The sequence below is a fragment of the Entelurus aequoreus genome, linkage group LG28, assembly GCF_033978785.1.
Source record: "Entelurus aequoreus isolate RoL-2023_Sb linkage group LG28, RoL_Eaeq_v1.1, whole genome shotgun sequence".
Lineage (NCBI taxonomy): Eukaryota > Metazoa > Chordata > Actinopteri > Syngnathiformes > Syngnathidae > Entelurus > Entelurus aequoreus.
In genome coordinates this window covers 3,246,093-3,269,188 of record NC_084758.1, presented here as the reverse complement: position 1 = coordinate 3,269,188, position 23,096 = coordinate 3,246,093, and the positions used below count along the sequence as shown (strand labels likewise).

At 38.8% G+C, this 23,096-nt stretch overlaps 1 protein-coding gene across 3 annotated transcripts in view; it reads right to left on the bottom strand.

Annotated features, from left to right (window-relative positions):
- Positions 1 to 23,096, bottom strand: part of fat2 (FAT atypical cadherin 2) — a 179,382-nt gene that overhangs the window by 126,524 nt on the left and 29,762 nt on the right. For all 3 annotated transcript variants that reach the window (XM_062039742.1, XM_062039743.1, XM_062039744.1), the window contains 2 exons: positions 8,983 to 12,236; positions 2,551 to 2,862 (listed from right to left, as the gene is read on the bottom strand). In XM_062039742.1, the coding sequence (XP_061895726.1) occupies positions 2,551 to 2,862; positions 8,983 to 12,214 (3,544 nt within the window). In that variant the 5' untranslated portion in view covers positions 12,215 to 12,236. The remainder of the gene's footprint in view (positions 1 to 2,550; positions 2,863 to 8,982; positions 12,237 to 23,096) is intronic.

The following is a 23,096-nucleotide window of genomic DNA, read 5'->3' as shown; positions in this document are numbered from 1 at the left end:
CATGCAAGAAGGACATGTTGTATGTTTGCCGCATGCAAGAAGGACATGTTGCATGTTTGTCAAGAAGGACATGTTGCATGTTTGTCAAGAAGGACATGTTGCATGTTTGTCAAGAAGGACATGTTGCATGTTTGCCGCATGCAAGAAGGACATGTTGCATGTTTGTCAAGGACATGTTGCATGTTTGTCAAGAAGGACATGTTGCATGTTTGTCAAGAAGGACATGTTGCATGTTTGTCAAGAAGGACATGTTGCATGTTTGCCGCATGCAAGAAGGACATGTTGTATGTTTGCCGCATGCAAGAAGGACATGTTGCATGTTTGTCAAGAAGGACATGTTGCATGTTTGCCGCATGCAAGAAGGACATGTTGCATGTTTGTCAAGAAGGACATGTTGCATGTTTGTCAAGAAGGACATGTTGCATGTTTGTCAAGAAGGACATGTTGCATGTTTGCCGCATGCAAGAAGGACATGTTGTATGTTTGCCGCATGCAAGAAGGACATGTTGCATGTTTGTCAAGAAGGACATGTTGCATGTTTGTCAAGAAGGACATGTTGCATGTTTGTCAAGAAGGACATGTTGCATGTTTGCCGCATGCAAGAAGGACATGTTGCATGTTTGTCAAGGACATGTTGCATGTTTGTCAAGAAGGACATGTTGCATGTTTGCAGCATGCAAGAAGGACATGTTGCATGTTTGTCAAGAAGGACATGTTGCATGTTTGTCAAGAAGGACATGTTGCATGTTTGTCAAGAAGGACATGTTGCATGTTTGCAGCATGCAAGAAGGACATGTTGCATGTTTGTCAAGAAGGACATGTTGCATGTTTGTCAAGAAGGACATGTTGCATGTTTGCAGCATGCAAGAAGGACATGTTGCATGTTTGTCAAGAAGGACATGTTGCATGTTTGTCAAGAAGGACATGTTGCATGTTTGTCAAGAAGGACATGTTGTATGTTTGCCGCATGCAAGAAGGACATGTTGCATGTTTGTCAAGAAGGACATGTTGCATGTTTGTCAAGAAGGACATGTTGCATGTTTGTCAAGAAGGACATGTTGCATGTTTGTCAAGAAGGACATGTTGCATGTTTGTCAAGAAGGACATGTTGCATGTTTGTCAAGAAGGACATGTTGCATGTTTGTCAAGAAGGACATGTTGCATGTTTGCCGCATGCAAGAAGGACATGTTGCATGTTTGCCGCATGCAAGAAGGACATGTTCTCAATCTCACTATTGTGTTAGATCCACAATATTATGTCAGACCCACTCAACGTCCATTGCATCCGGTCTCCCCTAGAGGGGGGGGAGGTCACCCACATATGCGGTCCTTTCCAAGGTTTCTCATAGTCATTCACATCGACGTCCCATTGGGGTTGTGAGTTTTTCCTTGCCCTTATGTGGGCTCTGTACCGCGGATGTCTTCGTGGCTTGTGCAGCCCTTTGAGACACTTGTGATTTAGGGCTATATAAATAAACATTGATTGATTGATTGACTGATTGATGTTGCATGTTTGTCAAGAAGGACAACGATGACTCTTGCCGGCCTACTGCCTTCGGTAATGGCACCATTCCCAAATGATGTGGGCTCTATTGATAACCTCACTAACAACTTTAACGACGCCCTGCGTGAAACCATTGACAGTATAGCACCGCTAAAGCTACAAAGGGCCCCTAAAAGGTGTACCCCATGGTTTACAGAAGAAACTAGAGCTCATAAACTATCATGTAGAAAGCTGGAACACAAATGGCGCTCGACTAAACTTGAGGTTTTCCATCAAGCATGGAGTGATAGTTTAACGCATGCTTACCTTAGCTAAAGCTAAATACTACTCAAATCTCATCCGCCTCAACAAAAACAATCCTAAATATTTGTTCAGTACAGTAGCATCGCTAACCCAACAAGGGACTCCTCCCAGTAGCTCCACCCACTCGGCAGATGACTTTATGAATTTCTTTAATAAGAAAATGTTACTTATTAGAAAGGAGATTAAAGCTACAACTGGGTTGCAGCTTTAATAGCAGCTACACAGCAGCTAAGCACACAAGCTAGACAGGGAATAATCATTGAACAATAAAACATGACAATTGTCAATACAAACAGGTATCAAATAATTATAGTTGCATATTACTTACACATACAAAGTCTCCAAGGCAGAAGCGTGTTAGAAAGTATCCAGTAACAAACGTGTCCGCATTATTCAACTCACTGCGTCAAGAGCTGAACTTTGTGACCATTAGGTATCGCCCATAAAAAAACCAATCACCTCTTCACTTAACGTCAGCATAAGTTCATAACAGACCGTTAATAATAAATAGCTTGGTTTATTTGGATTACTTTTGTCAGTTAAAAGTTGGGCAGACATGTTTACACCTGTCGTTCGCATTTGCAAACTATGTGGTGGAATTCAGGCAAATACTGCCATGCTTTAATCTTGAAACTCACTTTGCACTGCACAGGAAGTCGGTGTGTGCATGTTTTAATGTCGTACAGTAATGTTGTGATAGTGATGACAACAAAACCACTTCCTGTACGCGACTTGTTATCTACCTGTTTTGGCATCAATGTCGAAGTACGTCTGATGAGATTCTGGAATCCGGAAAGACAGCTTGTCCTCGGAGGCCACGTCCAGGTCTGTGGCCGACACCCGGATGACGGACTTGACCCCTGCCACGTTCTCCTGGACCGAGGCGAAGTAGACCGGCTGGGAAAGCTCTGGAGCGTTGTCGTTGACATCCAGGACCTCCAAGAAGACGTGCGTCCACGAGGACAGAGGCTCGGTTCCCAGGTCGGTGGCGTAGACAGAAAGCCAGTAGTGAGGAACCTTCTCACGATCTAATACCAGAGTCGTTCGGATCACTCCTGTAGGACACAAAGTGGGAGGAGTTTGGGGATTGTCCATGGAAAACAGCGCACACATAATAGCCAAGGATTATTTCTCCGCACAAACTGGTTATTATCAGGAAGTGTAAAAAAATTCAATGCAGAAAATTTTAGTGTAAAAAAAAATCAGTGTACAAAAATTCAGTGTAAAAAAATGTGTGCAGAAAAATTCAGTGAATTTTTTCGGTGCAGAATCATTTAGTGTAAAAAAAAATCAGTATTGAAAAATTGAGTGTAAAAAATAATTCAGTGCGGAAAATTTTGTGGAAAAAAAAAACGGGTGCAAAAATTCAGTGTAAAAAAATGTGTGCGGAAAATTCAGTGAAAAATATTTGGTGCAGAAACATTTAGTGTAAATAAAAAATCAGTGTACATAAATTCAGTGTAAAAAAAACGTCAGTATCATAAAAATTAATTGTAAAAATATTCAATGCAGAAAATTTTGTGTAAAAAAAAAAATCACTGTACAAAAATTCAGTGTAAAAAATGTGTGCAGAAAAATTCTGTGAATTTTTTTTGGTGCAGAATCATTTAGTGTAAAAAAAATCAGCATCGAAAAATTAAGTGTAAAAAAAATTCAGTGAAAAATATTTGGTGCAGAAACATTTAGTGTAAAAAAAAATCAGTGTACATAATTCAGTGTAAAAAGAAAAGTCAGTATCATAAAAATTCATTGTAAAAAAAATTCAATGCAGAAAATATAGTGTATAAAAATGTGTGCAGAAAAATTCTGTAAAAATGTTTTGGTGCAGAAACATTTAGTGTAAAAAAAAATCAGTATCGAAAAATGAGTGTAAAACAATTGAGTTTAAAAAAAAATCAGTGTACTAAAATTCTGTGTAAAAAAATGTGTGCAGAAAAACAGAAATTTTTTTGGTGCAGAAACACAGAATTTTCTAACAATCATTTTTTTTGCATTGAATTTTAAAACACTGTATTTAAACAAAGTACATTTCTAAATACACACATTTTGCTCGCAATATTTAATTCAATTAAATGAAATTGTCAGCCTAATTTTAATATAAAAAATGTGTTCAGAAAATGTAAACGCCAAAAAAATCCCTTTCACATAAATTCAGTGTCAATTCCTGTAACAAAGACACAAATTAACAACAATTTCTGAAGTGTTAAATGCACAACATCAATCCAACGTCTTCATGATATTCCTGTGATGACGTGTTGGAGTCCTGAGAGAAATGACAGTTTTTTCCCCCCGAGGATCGCTCCTGTTTGGCGGAGAACTCCATTTGCCCTGATTTTATCTGAGCTGTAAGTGCAGCGACACGCTAATGGAATGTTCCGTGATTTACTGAGGGGTCGCGGGGGCTCCTCTGCTGACGGGAAAATAGACAAACCACCTTGTCCGAGCCCCAAGGAACAAATATCCCTGTTGTGTAAACACGCCCCTGTCAGCCTGTCCTAGGAACAGGATCAGGTGCACCGTGGCCTTCAGGAGAGAAAAACACACACTTTGTGTGCTATTATTGGAAAATACACGCTGCTAAAGATGTAAATTTGACACACTGGAAATGTTGCGTGTCAACATGCTCTTATTTTGGTCAGTTCCTGTTTCGGTCTGGTGCATGTTTGTTGCATGCAATAAGGACAAAATCAGTGTACATACATTCAGTGTAAAAAACTGCGTATCAAAAAATGAAGTGTAAAAAAATTAAATGCAAAAAATTTAGTGTAAAAAAAAAATTCAGTATGAAAACATGTGTGCAGAAAAATTGTGTGAAAATCTTTTGGTGCAGAAACATTTAGTGTAAAAAAAATCAGCGTATATAAATTTAGTGTAAAAAAAAACTCAGTATCATAAAAATTAAGTGTAAAAAATTAAATGCAGAAAATTTAGTGTAAAAAAAAAAATCAGTGTACAAAAATTCAGTGTAAAAAAATGTGTTCAGAAAAATTCTGTAAAAATGTTTTGGTGCAGAAACATTTAGTGTAAAAAAAATCAGTATCGAAAAATTAGTGTAAAACAATTGAGTGTAAAAAAAATCAGTGTGCAAAAATTCAGTGTAAAAACAAAATGTGTGCAGAAAAATTGTGTGAAAATCTTTTTTATGCAGAAATATTCAGTGTAAAAAAAAATCAGTGTACATAAATTCAGTGTGAAAATAACCTCAGTATCATAAAAGTTAAGTGTAAAAAAATTTAGTGTAAAAAAAATATCAGTGTACAAAAATTCAGTGTAAAAAAATGTGTGCAGAAAAATTCTGTGAACATTTTTTGGTGCAGAAACATTTAATGTAAAAAAAAATCAGTATCGAAAAATTAGTGTAAAACAATTGATTGTAAAAAAAAAATCAGTGTGCAAAATTTCAGTGTAAAAAAAAATGTGTGCAGAAAAATTGTGTGACATTTTTTTGGTGCAGAAAGATTTTGTGTAAAAAAAAATCAGTGTTCATAAATTCAAAAAAACTCAGTATCATAAAAATTAAGTGTAAAAAAATTAAATGCAGAAAATTTTGTGTAAAAAAACCAAAACATCAGTGTACAAGATGTAATACAAAGATGTAAATTTGACACCCTGGAAATGTTCCGTGTCAACATGCTCTTATTTTGGTCAGTTCCTGTTTGGGTCTGGTTTTGCTCTTGTTTTGGGCAGCAGAGTCTGGTGATTGTGGGTAAGAGGTAAGATGGTCCATAAACCCTGCGTCAACACTACATTATTGATTTATTTGTTCCGTTACTTTATTTTTTTCCCTTTCTTTATTTACTTAGTGAAGTGAGATCGTTCATTCGCAGCACAACTCAAAATGTTGTAGGCGGATTTTGAGGAAACCATATCGGATTATTTATTTTGTTATGTGTTTGGTTTTTTGGCTATTTCTTGAATTCAACATTTCTATAAACTCTGTGTACAGCACATCAGTTGCATTTATTATTTTGGAACTATGTCAAACTGTATCGTCCCTATTCAAATACAATTATATTTATTCTTTATTTATTTATTTTGTTCTTTCTTCATTTCACTATGTATTTATTAATTTATTTCATTGTTTATTTATTTCCTTATTTTGTTCGGTATTTATTTAGTTAGTTTCTTTTTTTCGCTACATAACTCATACGATTATGGACAAATACCGATGAAACCATATTATTTTATTTATTTTGTTATGTGTTCAGTTATTTGGCTATTTATTTAATTCAATATTTCTATAAACTCTGTGTACAGCACATCAGTTGCATACAATTTTTGGAACTATGTCGAACTGTATCGTCCCTATTCAAATACAATTATATTTGTTCTTTATTTATTTATTTTGTTCTTTCTTCATTTCGCTATGTATTTATATTTCGATATGTATTTATTTATTTATTTAATTGTTTATTTATTTCCTTATTTTGTTCGGTATTTATTTAGTTAGTTCATTTTTTCGCAACATAACTCATACGATTATGGACAAATACTGATGAAACCAAATTATTTGATTTATTTTGTTATGTGTTCGGTTATTTTGTTATTTATTTCATTCAATATTTCTATAAACTCTGTGTACAGCACATCAGTTGCATTAATTATTTTGGAACTATGTCAAACTGTATCGTCCCTATTCAGATACAATTATTTTTATTCTTTATTTATTTTGTTCTTTCTTTATTTCCTTAACTCAAAGTTATGGATGAATATTGATGAAACCATATCAGATTTTTTTTAATTTTTTTTTACATATTTTATTAATAATAATAATAATGGATTAGATTGATATAGCGCTTCACAGAGAAGTGAGAAGCCATCATTCATTCACACCTGGTGGTGGTAGTAAGCTATATTTGTAGCCACAGCTGCCCTGGGCTAGACTGACCTACCATTCATTCATCATTCATTCACCAGTGTGAGCGGCACCGGGGGTGAAGAGAGATGTGTCCTGCCCAAGGGCAAAACGGCAACGATTTGGATGGCAAGTACGAACCTGCAACCTTCAGATTTCTGGTTAACTTTTTAGCTAACTTTACGTTTCTTTCCCTATTTACAGTCATATAACTTGGTATGTGACACATGCTAACTGATAGCATGCTACCATTAGCTTGCTAGCATGCTAAAATGAGCACGCTAACCTTTTGAGCTGGTTCTGCACCCGTTTACCCCAGAGTCGTATAACTTGCTACGTGACACTTGTAAACTGTTAGCATGCAAACATAAGCATGCTAACATTAAAGTGCTAACTTTCTTTGCTAAATGCACTAATTTTTCTCAAATCCCCCAGCCATACACATTAGTCATAAAACTTGGTATGTGACACAAGCTAACTATTCTCATGCTCACGTTAGCTTGCTAGCATGCTAACATTAGCGTGCTAACTTTTTTTGGCTAGTTTTGCAACCGTTTCACCCAGGGTCATTAAACTTGGTATGTGACACTTGTTACCTGTTAGCATGCAAACGATAGCATGCTAGCAAGCTAACTTAAGCATGCTAACTTTTTCTACCAATTATACTTTTTTTGTCTATTCCCGCAACCATATACCTTTGAGACGTATGACTTGGTATATGAAACATGTCAACTGTTATCATGCTATCTTTAGCACACATGCTACGTGTTATCATTTTTGTGTCAACATGTTACTGTTTTAGGCTAGCTCTGTGGCTCATTTTTTTCACAGATAACAGGTCCATCACAATTTCTTAGTATATTTTGTTCTTCATTTATTTATTTCCTTATCCATTTATTTTGACATGTATTTATTCGGTTTATTTGTTTATTTAAGTTGTTGTTTATTTAGTCATTTATGTATTTATTTATTTAATTTAAATTGTAGTGTTGTGAATCTTTGGGCACCAAACGATTCGATCCGATTCCTGGGTTGATGATTCGGTTCAGACTCGATTCTCGATTCGAACCGATTCTCGCAATGTATTATTTGGTACAATAATTATAATGAAATGTTTTCAAAACAGGTTACAGGTTAGAAAAGCTCCTTCTGGTCGCATGGAGATGGCCTAAAAACGTATTTTCAAAAAATAAGAAACCAAAAATAATAATAATCATATATTTTTTTATATCTTTTTTTTTTTCTTCAAACTATGAACCGATTTAGAATCAGGATGAATTTGAGTTGTGATTCAGATGTGAATCGATTATTATGTGCACCCCTATTAATTTGTTATTTCATTATTTCGCTATTTAATTCATATTTGTTTAGTTTTTTACTTTGTCTGCTTGGTCCTAACGCGACTCAAAAAGTTATGGCCATATTTACATTAAACTTTCAGGAAACGTCCAAAAACAATTGATTATTTTTTTCGGGCCGATCCTGATTCTTTGACGCTTGCTCAACTTCTGTGTATGGGTATGCTAGCGTCCCTGACCTTGCCTCCACCCACAGAGACTAAGTGAGTGAATGACTGACAAGAGAGTCAGAATCGGGATTTAAAAATGGCGCTAAATTTTGAAAATATAGTGCAGTGTAGAACTATGAATACATCTATTCATTTTAATTGCAATTTCCCGGAAATGTATCGCTTTCGGGAAAACTGGGAATTTTTTAATATATTGAAACTAGCACAATTGTTCGAGATGATATGAATGGGTTGGTGTTGGAATTTTTGGAATCGGTCGAAAAATGTTGACCTAGTAACAGTTTGAATTGAGAATGGATATTTCAGAATTCCTGGGACTTCGTAAAACCGGGAATTTGTACCAAAAAAAAATAGGAGCATTTCTTGTCCCAAATAAGAGGAATGTTTTGAAGGTGGAATGGTCAAAACGAAGGAACAAAAATGTGGTCTGTGAAAACTTTTCAGGAAGAGGGGAAAATAGGGCTTTGGAAAACGGGAATTCCTGGAAAAAATTGTTGAACTTGGAAAATGTTTGTTTGTCCAAGGTAAGTGGAGTGTGTGGATGGTGGAACGGTTCGAATCGGGTGAAAAATGTGGGAGTTGTGCATGTTTGAAAAATGGCCCATTCATTTTCAATGGGCAAGATGTCCCGGAAAACAAGGAATTTTGGGAAATCAGGGATATTTAAAAAAAAAAAAACGTTTTGGGGAGCTCACAACTCCCGGTCGAGCCGAACGTTTTGATACTTGAGCGGATGTGGCTGTGGAGCATGACTACAGTTCAACCCTGGAACAGATTGTGTGGATTTCTTACCCGTTTCCTCATCAATGGTGAACACTCCCAGACCGGAGCCGTCATGGATGTGGTACCGGATGATTCCATCTCCGCCCAGGTCTTTGTCCGAGGCCGTCACAGCAAGCACCGACGTCCCCACAGCTGTGTCCTCCATCACTCCAGTGTCGTAGACGAACGCAGAGAAGACTGGCTGGTGTTGATTCTCATTGACATCCAAAACCTCAATCTCTACAAAACAGGACGATGAGAGGGATCGCGGAAGGCCGTGGTCCACAGCCCGGACTGTGAGGTTATAAGAAGAACGCCTCTCAAAGTCCAGCTCCCTCTCGAGGGTCAAAGCACCCGTGGAGGGGTCTAGGTGGAAGATTCCGCTCTCCGTGTTCTTTAAGTTGTAGGTGACCAGACCGCCACTGCCCAGATCTAAGTCCACACTCTCCACCCAAACCAGTAAAGTGCTCACGGGTATATCCTCAGGAACTTTGACTTTGTAGACCTTTGGTACAAATGTTGGCGGGTTGTCATTTATGTCCTGCAGCACCACCACAAGGTTAAGAGAGGAGCACATCGGGGGATTGAGTTTGGATTGATCCCTGGCTTCAATCCAGAGGTCGTGTCTGGGGGAGGTTTCACGATCTAAGTGAGCTGTCACCATCACCTCGCCGCTCACTTCATCAATCCGAAACATGTCAGTAGACGTTAGGAGAGAATACTTGACATCCCCACTTACGTCTGCATCCGAGTCTGTAGCTCGAGCTGTAAAAATGACAGACTCCACCCCGGTGTTCTCAGGGATGCGTATCACATGTCTCGGCTGATCAAAAAGAGGAGGATTGTCATTGACGTCGAGGATGTTCACGGCGAGGAACTTCCACGCAGATGTTTGCGGCGTTCCCAAATCGTACACGGTGATGTTCAAAATGTAGAACTCCTTGGACTCCCTGTCCAGTGGACACCGCAGATGGAGGTCACCAGAGAACGTGTCAATGGAGAAACAACCTGCGTCGTTCCCACTTGAGATGCCGTAAATCAGCATGCCGTTAAATCCTGTGTCGTGGTCCGATGCCTTGAACTGAACCACAGTGGAGCTCAGCGGGTAGTTCTCAGGAATGTCGATTGAACTCGGAAGGCTGGGGTCGAACTTTGGAGAGTGTCTGTTGGTAATATGAATGTCTGAGAAGGTGTCTTCTTCAGTGTCACTCAAAATGGGTTTGATTGACTCTATCAATTTGTCTTTGAGCTGTTTGAAAATGCCTGTTTCCTGGCAGGCAATTGTCGCCTCATCCCCTCTGCTGGTGACCGTTACCCTGACAACTGACGCCTCAGAGCGATGCTCTCCGTCTGAGGCCACGACTTCCAAATTGAATGAATTTGCACTTGGCGAAATGGCTCGCCTAAGCGTGACTTTCCCCGACCCAGAGTCCATACCGAACATTTGGAGGTCATTACCGGACTGGATGACATAGTTGAGCTGCTGCAGCTCGTCTAAATCTATAGCCGACAGCTCAACGATGCTGTGACCGACTGCCAGGTCCGGAGGTATGGTGATATTGCAGCCAACCCTCTCAAAAAGGGGAATGTTATCGTTGACGTTGTTGATGGTGATCGTCACCGGGCATTCACTGACCCGACTGAACGGCTCACCGCTGTCCGAGGCCCAAACTCTCAGGTGGTACCAGCGTTTCATCAGCTCATAATCCAAGTGCTCTGAGGTGGAGATAACACCGGTGAAGGGGTCTATTGCGAAGGGCAGTAGGTCTGAGTTAGCAATAGCGTACGTTACAAAGCCGTTCTTCCCTTTATCCTTGTCGGTGGCTTCTATTTTCAAAATGCTGCTGCCGACTGGGCTGTTTTCATCCACTCCCGCCTTATAGGGGGTCATCTTGAAGTCTGGGCTGTTGTCATTCTCGTCTGTGATCTCAACCACGACGTGAGTCTCAGCCTCACCTTCATTAGCCACCACGTCAAACTCATAGCGAACCTGACTCTCATAGTCAAACGTCTCCCTGGTCACAACGATGCCAGTTTGAGGATTTATCTTGAATTTAGAGCTATCTGGATTAGTTTTGATACTGTAAGTAGCATTGGCGCAGTCAACGGAAACCTTCACGACAAATGTTTTAGGGGGAGACATCTCACTGAGAGGGACAATGTAGGTGTCTTCTAGGAACGCCATCGGGCTGTAATGAAAAGTCGGAATGTGGACCTTGGTAATGGCAGAGAGCAAACTTGGAGAGCTTCTGTCTTTAGCTTGGAGGGACAGATTGAGTCCAAAGGGACTTTGTGACCAGATAATTGTTTTGATGGACACCACTTGGAAGTGGTCCCCCTGTAATCCAAAAGGGATTACCTCAAAGTACCGGTGAGGATCACCTCCAACAATGCTGAGGGATTCAACCGGCTTCAGTCCTGCCTGGACGTGGACACTAATAGTCACTGTGCCATCTGAAGAAACTGAAGGTGCGGAAGGAGTCTTGATAACTGGAGACAAAATGGCAGCTTTTTGCACTTTCACGGTAACTTTGGCCACGTTACCGAATTTCTGAACACCTGATATTTTCTTGGTTCTATCCTCCGCTAAAACGGTGAGTTCATATCTGTCCAAGCGGGTGTAGTTGAGCTTCTTGGAGAGGCTGATGGTGCCGCTGAAAGGATCGACTATGAACGGATGAGATCTGACGGTGAAGGAATAATAAAACTCAGCGTTGCTGCCGATGTCGGCGTCGGTGGCGCTAACCCTGGCGACGCTCGACTGAAGCGGGGCGTCTTCGCCGATGGCCACGTTGTACGAAGCGGGGTAGAAAAGCGGCTTGAGATCGTTCACGTCAACAACCCGGATGAAGACTCTGGTCTTTGCCTGGAAGCCAAAGGTGCTTTCCGTGGCCTCCACGGTCAGCGTGTACGTGTCCCGGACCTCCCGGTTGAGCAGAGCCGAGTGGCTGCTGGTAGTTCGAAGCCTCAGGAAACAAAAATCCCCAACTTTCACTTCCTCCGCTTGGAAAATGTCGTCGTCGTCCCCGGAGACGACGGCGTATTTGATCTGCCACAAGAAATCCGACACCTGGATGCCCATCTTCAGCGGCGTCTCGGCGTACGTGCGCGGGGGCGTGTTCTCCCTGATGGTGGCGTTGTAGAGACGGTGCGTGAATCCTAGTGGGGGGCTGGCTTTCGGTTTTCCCGCCCCCGCTTGACATTGCGCCACGCTTAGCAGGACTGTGGCCAACGTGATGACGACTGATCCTGACGGGGCCATTTTTAGGGATGCGGTCAAGATCCTGAAAAGTAAACAAAAAAAGGATTTAAGATCTGGACTGTGAAGTTTCACAAGTTTCCTTTTGCTCAAAATGATAAAAGTGGAAAAGTCCAAAAACCAAAAGTACACACTCAGCCCTACCCCCACACCTTCTCCCCTCTGCCAAGGAAATCTAAGTGGATTTAACTTTTTAAAATGTTTACTACTGTAGCAATATGGTTGTTAAGTTAAGTATATTTGTGATTTCTGATCGTTTGAGAGGCCACCAGAGCGCTAACAGAGGACAGCAGCTTGTTGTTGTTGTTTTGTTCATAAAGAGGAAGTTGATCCTTGTTATGTTTTCTTGCACTTTATATTGTGTTCAAAGTCTACTAACCTTTGCTAAAATATGGACTTTTGTGGAGGCTGGAACCAATTATTCATATTTACATTGTTTCTAATGGAGAAATCCGCCGAATAATTTAGGAACTCTGGTCAAGAGCCAATTAAGTTCCACTGTATGATGATCCAGCACCACAAAATAATCCTACAAAGTAATAGAAATACTGACACATAAAATACTTCATTTAGGAAGAATATATGTGGAACATGTTTTAAAACAATATCATAAAATAATATGCTTTAAAACAATATCATAAAATAATATGCTTTAAAACAATATCATAAAATAATATGCTTTAAAACAATATCATAAAATAATATGCTTTAAAACAATATCATAAAATAATATGCTTTAAAACAATATCATAAAATAATGCGATGTAACAAATGATGACTCTACTGTTTGCAATATGTTGTGACAAGTTCAAGCTAACTAGCATTTCAAAATAAAAGTTCAACTTGAGCATGGGGATTGCACTCTAAACCCTAAATGTGCATTTCTTAGCAGCGCTACCATAATCACTACACATTATACACTACGCTTTATATGCTACACCTCATACACTACACTTTATATGCTACACCTCATACACTACACTTTATATGCTACACCTCATACACTACACTTTGTATGCTGCACTTCATACACTACACTTTATATGCTGCACTTCATACACTACACTTTCTAAACTACATTATACAGTACTACTGTACACTCTCTACACTTCACTTTATACACTCTACACTACATTTTATATACAGTACTACTGTACACTCTACACTTCACTTTCTATTCTACACTTTATACACCACCATTTCTACAGAAAACCTTCTACACCACACTACACTTTATACACTACACTTCCTACAGTACCTTTTACATACAGTACTACTCTATACTCTACACTACACTTTATATACTACACTTCCTACAGTACTTTTTACATACAGTACTACTCTATACTCTCTACACTACACTTTATATACTACACTTCCTACAGTACTTTTTACATACAGTACTACTCTATACTACACTTTATATACTACACTTCCTACAGTACTTTTTACATACAGCACTACTCTATACACAACACTTTATTAACTACACTCTATGCACGACACGTTTTACACTACACTTTATATACTAATCTTTATACACTACACTTTCTACATTACACCATACACTACACTTTATACACTATGCCTTATATACTACATTGTTTATATAGTATTAGTGCATATTCTCTACACTACACTTTATACACTACACTTTACACACTACATCGTTTGTATAGTACTAGTGTACATTCTCTACACTACACTTTATATACTAAACATTATACACTACACTTTCTATATTACACTTTATGCACTAGATTTTATACATTACACTTATACACTACATTGTTTATATAGTACTAGTGTACATTCTCTACACTACACTTTATATACTAAACATTATACACTACACTTTCTACATTACACTTTATACACTACACTTCTACACTACATTGTTTATATGGTGCTATTGTACATTCTCTACACTACAGTTTATATGCAACACTTTCTATACTACATTGTTTATATAGTACTAGTGTACATTCCCTACACTACACTTTATACACTATACTTCTACACTGCATTGTTTATATACTACTCGTAAATATTCTCTACACTAGACTTTATATACTACATTTTCTACACTACATTGTTTCTATAGTATTAGTGTACATTCTCTGCACTACACTTTATACACTACATTGTTTATATAGTACTAGTGTACATTCTCTGCACTACATTTTCTACACTACACTATCTACACTACATAATTTATATAGTACTAGTGTACATTCTCTACACTACACTTTATACACAACACTCTCTACTCTACACTTTATGTACAACACTCTCTACTCTACACTTTATGTACAACACTCTCTACACTACACTTTATGTACAACACTCTACACTACACTTTATGTACAACACTCTCTACACTACACCTTATGTACAACACTCTCTACACTACACTTTATGTACAACACTCTCTACACTACACTTTATGTACAACACTCTCTACACTACACTTTATGTACAACACTCTCTACACTACACTTTATGTACAACACTCTCTACACTACACTTTATGTACAACACTCTCTACACTACACTTTATGTACAACAGTATGTACAGTAGATGTAGTGTGTGTGAGTGCGAGGCCTGCAGGCAACACAATGAGCACAATAGCGAGCGACTCTTGTTGCCACTCGCTGTGAGCCAGTGCAGAAAACCTTCCAGAAGACCAAAGTGGCCTCAGGGCCTTTTTCTTTCAGTCAGGTGCGAGCCTCAAATGTTCCTGTAATTATTTCTCTGACAGCACAACATGGGAACAAGTTGTGACTGAGAAGGTTCCTGCTAAACCATCACAGGGTTCTACTTCTTAGCTTTGCACTTCTGTCTGTGATCTGACAGCAAAGTCACGCTCTTCAAATGTTGTCAGCAGCAGACATGGGAAACATTTGTTAGGTGGAACGTTTGTTTGGTGGAACGTTTGTTTGGTGGAACGTTTGTTTGGTGGAACGTTTGTTAGGTGGAACGTTTGTTAGGTGGAACGTTTTTTTGGTGGAACGTTTGTTTGGTGGAACGTTTGTTTGGTGGAACGTTTGTTTGGTGGAACGTTTGTTAGGTGGAACGTTTGTTTGGTGGAACGTTTGTTTGGTGGAACGTTTGTTAGGTGGAACGTTTGTTTGGTGGAACGTTTATTAGGTGGAACGTTTTTTGTGGAACGTTTTTTTGTGGAACATTTGTTTGGTGGAACATTTGTTAGGTGGAACGTTTGTTAGGTGGAACGTTTGTTAGGTGGAACGTTTGTTAGGTGGAGCGTTTGTTTGGTGGAACGTTTGTTAGGTGGAATATTTGTTAGGTGGAATATTTGTTAGGTGGAATATTTGTTAGGTGGAATGTTTGTTATGTGGAACGTTTGTTAGGTGGAACATTTGTTAGGTGGAACATTTGTTAGGTGGAACGTTTGTTAGGTGGAATATTTGTTAGGTGGAACGTTTGTTAGGTGGAACATTTGTTAGGTGGAACGTTTGTTAGGTGGAATATTTGTTAGGTGGAACGTTTGTTAGGTGGAACGTTTGTTAGGTGGAACGTTTGTTATGCTAGGTTCACACCAACGGCGCTTTGACGGCGCTTTAAAGCGGCATGCAAAGCGGCGTTAAAGCGTAACAAAGCGTGATTAAAGCGTGAGGGTCGTAATGGATGGTGGGAAAGCTTGTAGTGAAGCGGGACATGCGGCAAGATCGGCAAAATGTTTTAAACGGTTTGAAAAAATTCGGGGCTCTGTCAAGAATGGAATAAAGCGCCGAGAGCGTATCAAAGCGTGACAAAGCTCAGCAAAGCTCAGGAAAGCTTGACTCAAAACGTAGGAAAGCTTAACAGATCTTGGTGCAAAGCGCGGACCCCAGTCGCCACCGCAAGCCACCAGACGACCCTCACACTTTAACACCGCTTTGCATGCCGCTTTAAAGCGCCGTCAAAGCGCCGTTGGTGTGAAGCTAGCATTACAAACGTTCGTAGCACCTCTTCCAAATGACGGCGCTTTGCTCGCCGCTTTAAAGCGCGGCAAGCGCTGTTGGTGTGAACCAGGCATTAGGTGGAACGTTTGTTAGGTGGAACGTTTGTTAGGTGGAACGTTTGTTAAGTGGAACGTTTGTTAGGTGGAACGTTTGTTAGGTGGAACGTTTGTTAGGTGGAACGTTTGTTAGGTGGAACGTTTGTTAAGTGGAACGTTTGTTAGGAGGAACATTTGTTAGGTGGAACGTTTGTTAGGTGGAACATTTGTTAGGTGGAACGTTTGTTAGGTGGAACGTTTGTTAGGTGGAACGTTTGTTAGGTGGAACATTTGTTAGGTGGAACATTTGTTAGGTGGAACGTTTGTTAGGTGGAACGTTTGTTAGGGGGAACATTTGTCAGGTGGAACATTTGTCAGGTGGAATGTTTGTTAGGTGGAACGTTTGTTAGGTGGAACATTTGTTAGGTGGAACGTTTGTTAGGTGGAACATTTGTTAGGTGGAACATTTGTTTGGTGGAACATTTGTTAGGTGGAACATTTGTTAGGTGGAACATTTGTTTGGTGGAACATTTCTTTGGTGGAACATTTGTTAGGTGGAACATTACATTTTTTGTGTTTTTTTCTCCTTTAAAGAAGTCATGTATACATATAAATGTATAAAGAAGTTAGTGATGTTTATAAACATGATACTATCATGTTCCACGCTATTATTACTACTACATGGGGACGGCGTGGCGCAGTTGGGAGAGAGGCCGTGCCAGCAACCTGAGGGTTCCTGGTTCAATCCCCAGCTTCTACCAACCTGGTCACATCCGCTGTGTCCTTGAGCAAGACACTTCACCCTTAATCCTGATGGGTGGTGGTTGAAGGTAGAAAAGCGCTATACAAGTATAACCCATTTATTTACTTTCCTACTAACATCTACCATGGAAGTCAAATATGACGTCATATTCTAGCAAGTTTAATACGTAACATTTGGCACATTAGTTTGTGGAATAAGTTCTTGCACCAAGCGTGCGATGGTCTCCTGATTGTGCGCTTTACCTAAACTAAGCAGGATGTGCTGTGATTACACATGGCCTTAAATCTGCGCTGAAACCCAAACAGTGGCCCCGACGGCGCTAATCTGATGACGCGTGATAAGAGCCCGCATAGGCCGCCATCCTCCGCTGAAGCCTCCAGCGCCATCCTGCCCGCGCACCTCGCTGTTTGCCCAGCAACATCTAAACGCTGGATAAGAGGAGATAGTCATCCAGATCTGCCCGTCCTTAAAGATTATCGCCTTCTTGTCCTCAAGAGGCTCAGTTTTGAGCTCACCTACAACTGTCAAGGAGGCGTCGGAGGGCCCGGGTGTGCTGCACCACCGTCAGGCCAGGCAGGGCCCGGGTGTGCCGCACCACAGTCAAGCCAGGCACTCGTGACGCGAGATCAGGAAGTAGGCAACTTTTTCATGCCCTCGTGCTTCTCACCAGCCGCAAAGCAAAACGAAAAAAACATAACATGAGCAATAAATATCATGTTTTCTGGACTGTAAGACATTTTTGTGCCATATATAAGTCGCACCTGACTATAAGTCACAGGTATATACGTTACGAGTTATTTTAACACAATGTTTATTTACATACCTTAATTGTTTCCAAACGGTGTCTGTGACAAGGCAGTAAAACAATGGATCAAACAAAACAGAAGTCATCGTCATAGCTGCGCAAGCTAGCTCTCCAATCAGCTAAACAGACTCATAACTCCACGCTGACGTTTTGCTGAATTTACTGAGGAATTTGTGAAAGTGAAACAATACAAAAAGAATGCCTTTGTGAGTTAATAATACTAACACAGACACTTGGAAACGTGTTAAAATAATAGCCAATGCTAACGACGCTAGCTTCATTACATTATGATCGTACGTAAAAAATATGCATGAAAACACTTCTGCAGACATCATATATGGGACGCTTTAGTGAGTAGGAATTGTTTTAGTTATATTGTAAAACATTAACAACGTTGCGTGTGTGTATACATATATATATATATATATATATATATATATATATATATATATATATATATATATATATATATATATATATATACTGTATATATGTTTCACCAAACAAATGTTCCACCTAACAAAATGTTTCACCAAACATGTTCCACCTAACAAATGTTCCACCTAACAAATGTTCCACCAAACAAATGTTCCACCAAACAAATGTTCCACCAAACAAATGTTCCACCTAACAAATGTTCCACCTAACCAATGTCCCAACCAACAAATGTCCCAACCAACAAATGTTCCACCAAACAAATGTTCCACCTAACAAACGTTCCACCAAACAAAATGTTCCACCTAACTAATATTCCTCCAAACAAATGTTCCTCCAAACAAATGTTCCTCCAAACAAATGTTCCACCAAACAAATGTTCCACCTAACAAATGTTCCACCAAACAAATGTTCCACCTAACAAATGTTCCACCTAAACATTTTTCAACCTAACAAATGTTCCATCCAACAAATGTTCCACCTAACAAATGTTCCACCAAACAAATGTTCCACCTAACAAATGTTCCACCTAAACATTTTTCAACCTAACAAATGTTCCATCCAACAAATGTTCCATCCAACAAATGTTCCATCTAACAAATGTTCCACCAAACAAAATGTTTCACCAAACAAATGTTCCACCTAACAAATATTCCTCCAAACAAATGTTCCACCTAACAAATGTTTCACCAAACAAATGTTCCACCTAACAAATATTCCTCCAAACAAATGTTCCACCTAACAAATGTTCCACCAAACAAATGTTCCACCAAACAAATGTTCCACCAAACAAATGTTCCACCTAACAAATGTTCCACCAAACAAATATTCCTCCAAACAAATGTTCCACCAAACAAATGTTCCACCAAACAAATGTTCCACCAAACAAATGTTCCACCAAACAAATGTCCCAACCAACAAATGTCCCAACCAACAAATGTTCCACCAAACAAATGTTCCACCAAACAAATGTTCCTCCAAACAAATGTTCCACCTAACAAATGTTCCACCAAACAAATGTTCCACCTAACAAATGTTCCACCTAAACATTTTTCAACCTAACAAATGTTCCATCCAACAAATGTTCCATCCAACAAATGTTCCATCTAACAAATGTTCCACCAAACAAAATGTTTCACCAAACAAATGTTCCACCTAACAAATATTCCTCCAAACAAATGTTCCACCTAACAAATGTTTCACCAAACAAATGTTCCACCTAACAAATATTCCTCCAAACAAATGTTCCACCTAACAAATGTTCCACCAAACAAATGTTCCACCAAACAAATGTTCCACCAAACAAATGTTCCACCTAACAAATGTTCCACCAAACAAATATTCCTCCAAACAAATGTTCCACCAAACAAATGTTCCACCTAACAAATGTTCCACCTAACAAATGTTCCACCAAACAAATGTCCCAACCAACAAATGTCCCAACCAACAAATGTTCCACCAAACAAATGTTCCACCAAACAAATGTTCCTCCAAACAAATGTTCCACCAAACAAATGTTCCACCTAACAAATGTTCCACCAAACAAATGTTCCACCTAACAAATGTTCCACCAAACAAATGTTCCACCTAACAAATGTTCCACCTAAACATTTTTCAAACCTAACAAATGTTCCACCAAACAAATGTCCCATCCAACAAATGTTCCATCCAACAAATGTTCCATCCAACAAATGTTCCATCCAACAAATGTTCCATCTAACAAATGTTCCACCTAACAAATGTTCCACCAAACAAATATTCCTCCAAACAAATGTTCCACCAAACAAATGTTCCACCAAACAAATGTTCCACCTAACAAATGTTCCACCTAACAAATGTTCCACCAAACAAATGTCCCAACCAACAAATGTCCCAACCAACAAATGTTCCACCAAACAAATGTTCCACCAAACAAATGTTCCTCCAAACAAATGTTCCACCAAACAAATGTTCCACCTAACAAATGTTCCACCAAACAAATGTTCCACCTAACAAATGTTCCACCAAACAAATGTTCCACCTAACAAATGTTCCACCTAAACATTTTTCAAACCTAACAAATGTTCCACCAAACAAATGTCCCATCCAACAAATGTTCCATCCAACAAATGTTCCATCCAACAAATGTTCCATCCAACAAATGTTCCATCTAACAAATGTTCCACCAAACAAAATGTTCCACCAAACAAATGTTCCACCTGAAAAATGTTCCACCTAACAAATGTTCCACCTAACAAATGTTCCACCAAACTTTTAGCATCTTTCATGTAGAAAATGTCCCAAAGTGGCCCCCAGTGTCTTTCCACTTCCCCTAATGTGTCCCTCGCTGGAGAGATTGTGCTATAAGTCATGTTTAGCGGGGGCGACGAGTAAATGAGCGCGTGGGTTTGTTTGTTCCTGCACGTATTGATGAGTGGGCGGTAATGGAGGTGGACGGTAGCTTGGCACCAGGAGGAAGGATCCGAAGAAGGATCCGGGCTCAAACTGAAAACACGCAAACCGTAACGACTTCCACTCGGGGCTAATGAGCGCTGTCGGCCGTGTAATGGACCACCAGCGTCGGGCCGCTCGTTAACGCCCGCGCACACCGCCGTGGAGGGCGTGGTGTTTGTTAGTTTACACTCACGGTTGTCCAGTGAGAGCACGGTGGAGAGACCACACGGTTACACTAAAGTGGAAATAATGATGCTTGGTGGCAAAGTGGATTTTCTAAAGTTTCTGGAGTGTAAATACCACTGAAATGATGATTGATAGGGAGCCTTTGGGCGCGCACACACACACACACACACACACACACACACACACACAAACACACACACACACACACAGTGTGAGATCCAGGTAAGAACCTGCAGGCACATGTTGAGCGGTGGCTTCCTGGATCACATTTCGCTTTCGCCCTCCCGACTCCCAAGAACTTCAGAGTAGAACTCACATATCTTCCCTCACTCACTGGTCTTCTAATTCAGGAGTGTCCAAAGTGTGGCCTGGGGGCCACACTCTAAAAATAATTTTTTATTTAAAAAAAAAAAAAACATACAAAAAGTGGAATAAAAGAGCAAAAAAACGTTGCAATGTTGACTAAAAACACAAAACTGCCATTCAGGCTGGTTTTTGTTCCTTTAAAAAACAGCCTGGAAGGATAAACATTGTTCCTCCGCCACCGCTTGCGGAGCGACCCCGGGTCTACGGACTAAACACACACACCGTGGACCATGGCTACATATGCACACACACCCCCACCCAAAGCCTTTGCCACCCCTTCACCCCACGTGGTATGACGGACAACAGTGGCTGGCAGCTTCCTGTGGTGTCTGTGTAACATGTTTATGTGTGCTAATGGGCTATTGTGTTTGTGCCACCTCCACCATAGGAGCCCAGTCTTTTTTTTACTCATCATCCCCATCCACCTTTTATGGAGGTGTGTGAACATGAAATGTTGTTGTACTAAGAGCATACCATATATCATATACCAAATAATAATGAATCAAAATCAATGTTGTAATGAATTATTGACATATTCAAGGCTCCTATTACGTCACATTTAATATTCCACTTTGAAATATTTTTTGGAGGGAGGAAATATTTCATATTTTGTGTGTTTTCCATCTAAATGAAAATTTTTTGGGACAAAACAAAAACATCAACAAATAAAAAATATAATTGACGGATACATTAGAATTTGATATCAAGATACATGTGAATCTTGATATCAACGTGTATATTTTTCAACATTTAAGTGTTGAAAAAAATAAAATAAATAATATATGACTTTTTAACAGTTTTATGAATATGGCCCATTTGGGTCCCCAGAAATTTTAGTGGGATTTTTTTTTTAAACTGTCAACCAATTTTTAACAGCTTGCGTTACATTCTAAAAAATACTATTTAAAAAAAACCACACAAAAAAAGTGTAATAAAAGAGCAAAGAGGTGAAATGTATGGAGAATAAGTTGCAATGTTGACTCTAATAACACAAAGCTGCCATGCTGGCTCTATTCTTTTTTCTTTAAAACTGTCATTGATCAAAAAATAATAATGAATCAAAATCAATGTTGTTAAGAATTATTGACATATTCAAGGCTCCAATTACTTCACATCAAATATTCCAATTTGAAATATTTTTTGGAGGGAGGAAATATTTCATATTTTGTGTGTTTTCCATATAAAAAGTTTTCTTTAACAAAGCAAAAACAGGAACAAAGAATAAAAACGTATAATTGATGGATAGATTTGAAGTTGATTTAAGGGTTGAAAGTAAAAACAATAAATTTTTATAACTTTTATAAGTGGGACCCATTTTGATCCCCAAGAATTTTAGTGGCATTTTTTTGTTAAACTGTCATTGCTCAAAAAATAATAATGAATTAAAACCAATATTCTTGTGAATTATTTACATATTTAGGGCTTTGGGGCTGGTTTGGGGGAAAATATCACACGTTTTGTGTTTTTACCAGACATTTAGGGTTTCAGGATTTTGACAAATCAGGCATAAAACATTAAAAAAAAAAAATTAAATAACTTTATATCAACAGATTTAAAAGTTGAATAATAATTTTAAAAATAATAATAATAAATGACTTATTTTTATCACAGACTAATCTTCAGGGGAGCCATAAAATAAAACAAATAATGATAATAAAAAATTATATATGTATATATATATATATATAAATTAAAGTGTCGAAACTCCCAAGAACCTTCCAATTCCCAGTACATTGTGAAATGTGTCAAAGGCTCATAAAGGCATTATAATATATATTATATATATATATATATATATACAGGCATAAAACATTAAAAAAATGTTTTTAAAATAACTTTATATATCGACAGACCTGAATTTGATTGAGAGATTTAAAAGTTGAATACAAAAAGTAA